We start from the raw sequence: 9,067 nt of genomic DNA on the forward strand, positions 1-9,067 counted from the left end.
CAATTAAAAATCGATAATTTTAGCATAAAATAAATTCTTGTACTTAGCAAAAGAAAACTACCAATCAAACTAGAATGTAAAGACAAAGAATTACTTTATTATAATAGCAAAGAACTAGACTAAAAATACAAATGACTAATATGTACCATAAAACTTTAGAAACTTTATATAAAAATATACATATATATATATATAGGTGTAACAATAAATTTAATAGCTACTTTTATAGTCGGTTTCGTTCGGTTTTTTCGGTTATTTTTTTTATTAAAACCAAAACCAAACCAAACTTGATCGGTTTTTAAAATTCAAAACCAAAACTAAACTAAACCCAAAAAATATTGGATTTCTCGGCTAAATTGGTTCGATTTTCGATTTGATTTGATTTTTCGGATTTTTATGAACACCCATACTAGAGGTATAAAACTCCGTACTATAACCATATCCTTTGGTGGTCACTAACCAGTAACCAACTTTATATCAGTGCATAGTTAAAATCTGACGTAGGGTTTTCCTTTCTTTTGTTTTTTGCGACCTCTCTATATATCACCAACCTCTCCATTTCCTATAAGAATTTCTAAAAGAACAAAATAAAACAACAAAAACAGGTTTTGCACATTTCTTTTTACGCTAGTTAATCAAAATGTCAGTAATAGTAATGTACACAAGTCCTGTACTACGAAAATAATTAAGTGTGGGTTATTAATGATATATTAAGTCCCTTTATCAATAGCCTTGCTAGTTGGGACATATGCAGTCTTAGGGCTGCAGGTTCATCTCAACCCATAATTTTCAATACGGAATATAGATATATATGTAAAAACTTAATAAGGTATTAATAAATATTATATTTGAATCATAATTTTAACAGTATAATATCATGGGTTCAAGCCGCGGAATCAGTCTCTTATAGAAATGCGGGGTAAGGCTACATACAATAAATCCTTGTGGTCTGGCCCTTCTCCGGACACCGCGCATAGCGGAAGCTTAGTACACCGAGCTGCCCTTTGATGCTGAAAATTTAAAATGTTAAATACACTAAATTTTGTTGAGTTTCTTTTTAATATAGAAAGGTATTAAAAAGAGGGTGAATGAGAAATGGAGTGAAATGAAAATTTTGAGTAAAATTTTAAGTTTCCCTCTCTTTTTAATGAGACATTGTCCCTCATTGGTAGAGGAAAAGGAGTTTGGTGGGTTTATATACAAATGCACTTCTTGTAGCTCTTAAAGAGTTAGGAAGAAGGCAAGCCTCGCGCCGTCGTCGTCGCTCACTCGCTCGGCTCGGCTTCGGCTACGGCTACGGCTTCGGCTTCGGCTTCGGCTTCGGCTTCGGTCAAATGATTGATTGATTGCTTTCGGTCAAATGATTGATTGATTGCTACGACTACGACTTCGGCTTCGGATTTGGTCAAATGATATCGATTGATTGCTTCGGATTCGGATTCGGATTTGGTCAAATGATTGATTGATTAATTTTTTGGACCAAATTTATTTGTTAATAGTAAATATTAATGTAATAATATCCGTGTTTGTAGCGGATATGTTCCAATCCGTGGATTTGTGCGTCTCCCACCATTGCCAAATGCTTGCTCCATAATAGCAAGTGATTGCTCCATTAGTTAGCAGCTTGGTGCTCCGTCCACCATGGCCAAGTGCTCCACTAAATGAGTGGCAGCGGGTTCGTGTTTAGCAGCTAACTGCACTATAAATAGATGGTGCAAGCAGCTTGTTGATGTGGTCCTTTACTTGCATAATAATAACAAATTTAAATCCTAAATCCGTCTTTACTTGCATGATGTGGTCCTTCAATTTTGTTTTAGCAAAATAAAGTACAGTACTAATGGGATAAGATGCATGCATCTCTAAGCATACTGCTTTAAATTTTTGGTCTATTCATACCCTTAGTAGCAAATCATCTCTTTGTTGCCCTTGGCAGGAGATTCAGCGTAGAATGAGCGGACTCCCCGATACAAAATACCTTTATTATTAGCAAATCATCTCATTGTTGCACTTGCTAGGAGATTCAGCGTGGAATGAGTGAACTCCCCGATCCAAATTACCTTTATTATTAGCAAATCATCTCATAGTTGCCCTTGCCAGGAGGTTCAATGTAGAATGAGTGGAGTCTACGGTCCAATTTTATCAAAAAATAATGTCCAGATTCACTGTTTAATTTTTTACTTCAGTTTCAATCGATTGGAGTTCCATTTGTTAATGGAGAAAATGATACTTTATCCAATTATCCTTAATGCGGGTGGGAGATTAGATCAAAACTCTAACAAAGGGAAAAATTAAGAAATTTTGAATAGTAAATGAACAAGATTAAGCAATCTCCATTAAAATTGGATAAATTTAACCTTTATATATATATATATATATATATATATATATATATATTATATTAGTTAAAGTAAAGTAATATTCGTAATTCTTATGTCAGTAAATGAATTTAAACCTTTTTTTAAAACTTAAAAAAGCAAAGAAGCGTGATAACGGCCTAGGATTAGCAACTAACGGAAAAAAATATTTAGTGGGTGTTTGGACATAAGAATGATAAGATTCCAAAAAGTAAAAATGATATTTAAAAATTGGAGTTGTGTTTGGACATAAATACAATTTGGAGCTATTTTTGAATATTTCTAAGTGATTTAAAGTGAAAATTTTGAAAAATAATTTTTGGAGTTTTTCAAAATTCTGAAAAATTTCGAAATGCAACTTCAAGAGAAATTTGAAATTTTCATGAACAAATACTAATTCTGAAAAAAATTAACGTTTTTAAAAAATAAAATTAAAAAAAAATTCTTATGGCCAAACTGGCCATTAACTAACTGTATCGTTTTGCAAGCGTAGTGGGATTTTGACATCAGATAAGAAGAAACAAATGGTCCAATGAATAATGGAGTATAAAATAGGTGTCGTACAAGTAGATAAAAGAAGAGTTTCAATGACCTTGACATTAATTTATAATTTAAGCACACATTTTACATGCTTTAAGTATTGGAGGTTCCAGAAAAGCACGAATATTATATTGAAAGAAAAGTAAACGATATTGTCATTCAGTGGTGGGGTCAAGTGTATAGTATTCCCTATAGAAATAACCACATAAACATGGAAAAGAGGGCACATATGTGGACATATAAAGACAAACAAGCAGGAAAACACACATGACATGACTGTCTTTTATAATTTTTAAAAGCCAATTGGGATAATAGTGACATCTCCATTTACACCATACAGGTAGCTTTATTTCTCCTTCAATAATAATGTTAGTGTACGAAATAACGCATTGGCATCTTGATTATCTCCTCGAATATTGATATCTTCTGTCGTCAGTATAAATATCAAATAATTATTCCAGACTTAGGAATAATCTACAAGATTTGCACCACGCATATAGTGGCGTAGCCACACAATGTGAAAAGTTAAACATCTTTCATTAAAAAATTATATTGAATATATAAAAAAATTATATTTAATCTTATTTCAATTTATGTGAACCTATTTTTTTAATCCGTATCAAAAAAATGATCCATTCTACACAAGTTCAAAAGATTCATATAAATTGAAACGAAGGGAGTATTATTATATAGGTCAAAAATCTATATATTAAATCTCGAACAACTTCTGTAAAATTTCTGATTTCGCCATTGGCCGTTTTAGTATAAGAAATTCACTTAAAAAAAGAGCGGCAGAAATAGACTAAAAATGTCAATCCATAAGAGAGCATGCAACAATATGCATTTCTTTATTTGACAAAATTTTAGCTTTATAAGGATTTGGATATCTTATTACAACAACGTTGTTAACCACTTAAAGAATACGAAAAAACTAGCTATTTATATATTAAACAATGAACTGATTTAGGCATAATAATAAGTAAACAACAAGTAAATATATTAGTAATCAACATTTCTACTACTGCTCTAAGCTTCTAAGAAGAGCAGATTTTAGACCATTTTCAGTACCTAAACATTTAGGAACTTTAACAACAATATCCTGAAGCATAAGATCATTAACACTTGAAATACTAGCATGGTGTACATGTAATTCAAGATCTTGAAGTGCACGCATTAATCTTGCTGAAGGATAATTCACATTTTCCGATTGTACCCTTATCATTGCATCTGGACCTAAAATCTTGACTTCAACTTCAACTGTTAAATTATTTGGTCCATATGAAGATGATGAGTTAGAATTTGGCCTAATTTGATCCACGGAAGTTGTAGTAGTAGTAGTAGTCTGGTTGTCAAGAGTTGTACTGTCCATTGACTCAACTTTCAGCTTCTTTTTGCTCTCTGATTTTTTGTTAAGCTGCAACTCTAATTCATCCACTTTGGTTTTTAACTCATTGATGTATTCAACAGCATCTGATAACAAAGAAGCTTTGTCCATTTTTGTAACATGAGGTACAACAGAGCGTAACGCGTAAAATCTGTGGTTTAGTTTCTCCCTTCTCTGTCTCTCTGCTTCGACATGGTTTAACGGGGTTTCACGGGTTGCCCCTGGCTTTCTCCCTCTCTTTTTTGGTGTTTTTTTCTCCACTATTGGCTTGTCAACAAGTACTTGACAATCAGAATCCGAATGGTCAGAATCTTGAAATAAAGTTGTTGCAGCTGTTGCAGTAGTGGAAATTTCCTCGGTTTTCGGCTTTTTGCTAGTGTTGTTCTTGTTATGATTGTTGTTGTTGATGGCTAAAATTTGACCATTTTCTTGTAAGCAAGAGACAAGGCCAATATTAGCAAAAGAAACGGTTTTTTCAAGACCATTTTCTTGATCTAAAGAGAAAAGTGATTTAACTTGTTGAACTAAGCTCCAATTTTCTTTGATTAAATCACTTGATCCAAGTTCAAGAACTCCATTTGAAGTTGGAATACAAACCAAAGTTTCAATACCATGAACTTGAGCTTCTTTAGCCCTTTCACAACTACAAAACTGAAGTTGTTGTGCCCCATTTAGCCACACAAAAGAACCAGTACAAAAAGCTTTACCAGGAATTCCATCACCAATAGAAAAAGATTGAGCTAAAGACATAACATAAAACCATTCAATATCAGTAACATCACCACCATCTTCTACTACACCATCTCCATTTTCACAAATCAAAGCTTGTATTCCTTTTATAACATTTTTTCTCTCTAAAGAACTAGCTTTATTAGCACCATTTACTTCTCCTTTTTTGACTTTTGTACCATGGAAATGGCCATCACCCCATGCTAAAAATAAACGACCATCATCATCATTTGAAGTTTGCCAAAAAATAGCATAAGACCAAGAATCTGTTTGATTTTTGAGAACATGTTGAAGCATTTGTTGAAGGGTAGATAAAGGTTGGTTTGTTTGAGAAAATAAAGAGGGTATGGAAAATGATGAGGAAGAGGAAGAAGAGGAGACCATTAGTTCATCCATTTTTTCTTGATAATTTTTCTTCTTTTATTAAGATATATGATATGATTGTGGTGAGGGAAATTATAAAGGTGAAGGGTTTAAGAAAGATGAAGATAAAAGTGAATGAATAAAGAGAGTAGATATGTAGTACCTGGTCTAGGTTACTAGTGAATAGTGCACTCACTAAAATAGTTAAGTGTATGAATCATTAAAGTTTAGGTTAGGTTAGAAATATAGTTAGCAGCTGTAATAATACTTCGTTGGTCTTTCTTTCATTAAAAAAACATTTGAATAGTTTATTGTAAAATTACCATTTTTCTTACTTCAATCATCTAGTGTCCATAATTTATTAATCGATATTTTTTTTGGAAGTATTGATACTTTTGGGATACGGTCCTTTTTCGAATCCTGTATAAACACGAGATACTTTATATATCGAATTGTCATCTTTATTTGATATCTGAAATTCACTAGCTCTATTAATTTGAACAAACGCCACAGAAAACTCATTATGAGAGTTTTAGTGTTATTTACTTAATAAGACATTGAGGGGTCGTTTGGTAGGATGCATTAGAGAAAATAATGTATGCATTAGTTTTTAGTATTACTAATCCGGCCCTTGTTAGGTATATTTTTTCAACATATGTATTACTAATGCAAGTGTTAGTTATACAACCTATTTGGTATTACCCTATGTATAGCTAATACATAGCAAACCATGGTATTAACAATACCAAGGCTATTAATGCATGTATTAGCATGGTTAAAGACAACATTGTCCTTAAAATCCCTTAAAGCTAAAGAATATGGAGGATATTTTTATAAACAGTTAATATTATGCAATTTTAATACATCACACCAAACAATGAATAAGAAATAATTTCTGTATAATTAATATTTGCTTACTAATCCTTACATTACTAATCTCTGCATTACTAATACACTTTACTCAGCACTATTCTTATATACCCTACCAAACGACCCCTTATTCTTGTTGCTCAAACCGAAAACCTCTAATTAAATAAACATTCTTATAAAATTCTCGAGAAACCCAAATCTAGTAGTAGTAGTATATTTGCAGTGAAAATCGAACCTAAGACTCAACGATTCTCTCGCTTCAACTTAGCTTTAACCCCCCACCCCCTCACCCCACCTCCAAAAAAAAGAACTGCATACAGTACTTTTTTTTTTTGTAATTTCAACAAGTATCGTAGTAACATTTAAAAACAATTTTTTAGGACTTAAAAAATATTCATGGTTAAACATAAATAATATTTGACTCTGATAAATGGAAAGAGTAGATCAAGAAGTTTGTGGAACCACCAATTTATTCAAAATAATTTCAAACTTCACAACTTAAGGGTTAGATGATTGAAATATGGGCGATCTAATAGCTTGACGAGTTATCAATTTCATCGAGCATTATTATTCAAGTGAGTAACTGAACTTGAGCACCCAAACGTATGTTCACTAAATAATTTAATTTTAAAATATTTCTAATAATTAATTTATAATTGGATATCTTCTTCTTCATTTTAGTAGAGTAAAAAAGTTTCAATCAGCAATATATGTGGCCTATATTTAGTATTTGCTAAAAAGAAAATGTTTAGATCATCACTAGTTTTTATCAATGTCATATATGCAAAAAACTAAAAGTATATTATTAAATCGGAGCAGATAGAGCATCATTTTAGAGTGTAGCAAGACTAGCAAATATAAAAAGTGAAAAAAAAAAGGTCAGCATGGAAAAAGTGATTAATTTAGGGTGTGTTTGGTATAACGGAAAATATTTTCCGTGGAAAATGTTTTCCAAGTGTCATGACCCAAAATCTCACCCATTGTGATGGAGCCTATCGTGGTACAAGGCAAGCCTCAACTCAACATCTCAACACAGTAGAACTTTTAAATAAAGGCGGAAGCAGTTAATATTAAATAAAAACTTTTAGAACAGAATATAACTCCAAAAGTACTAAATAATTCATCCCTAAAACCCGGTGTCACTGAGTGCATGAGCATCTAAATGATAACAACATCCGACTGATAAAACACCGTCTGGAAAAATAGAACAGTACAACATGAAAGGAAAGGAGAGTCAAGGTCAGCGAATGCCATGCAACTACCTCAATAGTCTCCTGAGTCTGACTCCTCAATCAGTTACCGCCGTGACCAGAAGTATCTAGATCTGTACACGAGGTACAGGGGGTAACGTTAATACACCAACTCAGTAAGTAACAGAAATAAATAAGGAACTGAGAAGTAGTGACGAGCTATACAATAGAGTTATCTCAATAACTTTCAAATAAGAGTAGTCATACTTTCAATTTAACAGTTTAAGTCTTATCAGTGCATACTCAAATAAACCAGATATCAAATATTCCAGAAATATGTACGACAGGGACAAATAGCAATCAAGTGTAGCAATTAGCTGAAAACAAATATGGCCTCTCAAGGCAACAATCACTCCTCTCATCTCAACAGCTCAATCACTCGGCTCTCAGCCCTCAATAATCATACTCAATAGGTACCTGCGCTCACTGGGAATGTACAGACTCCAGAGGGGCTCTTTTAGCCTAAGCGCTATAAACTGCACGGACAACTCACGTGCTATCATATACCTGCACTTACTGGAGGTGTGCAGACTCCTGGAGGGGCTCCTTCAGCCCAAGCGCTATAATCTGCATGGACAACTCACGTGCTGCACAGACAATTCAAGTGCTATAATATAATATCTGGATCCGCACGGACAACTCACGTGCTATAGTATAAATATCTGGATCTGCACGGATAACTCACGTGCTATAGTATCAATATCTAGATCCGTATGGGCAATTCACGTGCTGCACGAATAACTCACATGCTATAGTATTAATATCTCACAACTAGGCCCCCGGCCTTACTCAGTCATCAATCTCTTCAGTCTCTCGGACTCTCAGAAATCATATAAACAACCCTACAAAAGTAATATCATGTATCAACAATAAACAGTAAGAGACAAAGGCATAATAAGCAAGAAAAGCTATGACTGAGTACAAACATTAATTTAGCAGCTAATTCAGCAAGTACATGACCTCTCAGGTCTCAACAGTGAACACATAAAGCCTAAACATGATTTCTAACATGAAGTACAATCAATTTATATGAAAACAGAGGGAACATGTATTAGACAGTAGGCTAATTGATTCCACAGTCTCGCGGGATGGACCAAGTCACAATCTCTACGGTGCACGCCCACACGCCCGTCACCTAGCATGTGTGTAACCTCCAAAATAGTCATACGACACAATGTCCGGGGTTTCATACCCTTAGGACCAGATTTATAACCGTTACTTACCTCAATCCGAGCAAAATCCTACTCTGCAATGCCTTTGCCACTCAAATCGGCCTCTAAACGTCTCGAATCTAGTCACAATTAACTCAATTCATTCAATGCATATTATAGGAATTAATTCCTTATAAAAATACTAATTTTCCAACAAAATCCAAAATTAACCCAAAAATCGCTCGTGGGCCCCACGTCTCGGAATCCGAAGAAAGTTACAAAATACGAACGCACATTCAACCACGAGTCCAATCATACCAAAATTACTAAATTCCAACAACAAATCGACCTCCAAATCTTAAATCTAAGGTATAGAGAATACTACCATTTTCAACCCAATTTAATAATTTCATGATAAAACAATAA

The 9,067-nt window shown here is 33.5% G+C and overlaps 1 protein-coding gene across 1 annotated transcript; it reads right to left on the reverse strand.

Moving 5' to 3' along the window:
* Positions 1-3,870: 3,870 nt before the first annotated feature.
* On the reverse strand, positions 3,871-5,543 carry LOC104225940 (transcription factor bHLH14-like). Its single transcript, XM_009777815.2, has one exon. It carries the CDS (start codon positions 5,401-5,403, stop codon positions 3,913-3,915), a length of 1,491 nt encoding a protein of 496 aa, XP_009776117.1. The 5' UTR covers positions 5,404-5,543; the 3' UTR covers positions 3,871-3,912.
* Between the last annotated feature and the right edge of the window lie 3,524 nt (positions 5,544-9,067).

The sequence above is a fragment of the Nicotiana sylvestris genome, chromosome 8 (genome assembly GCF_000393655.2).
Source record: "Nicotiana sylvestris chromosome 8, ASM39365v2, whole genome shotgun sequence".
Classification (NCBI taxonomy): domain Eukaryota; kingdom Viridiplantae; phylum Streptophyta; class Magnoliopsida; order Solanales; family Solanaceae; genus Nicotiana; species Nicotiana sylvestris.

Coding starts and splice junctions, on each gene's coding strand:
- LOC104225940 (XM_009777815.2), bottom strand. CDS start 5,403: ATGGATGAACTAATGGTCTCCTCTTCTTCCTCTTCCTCATCATTTTCC.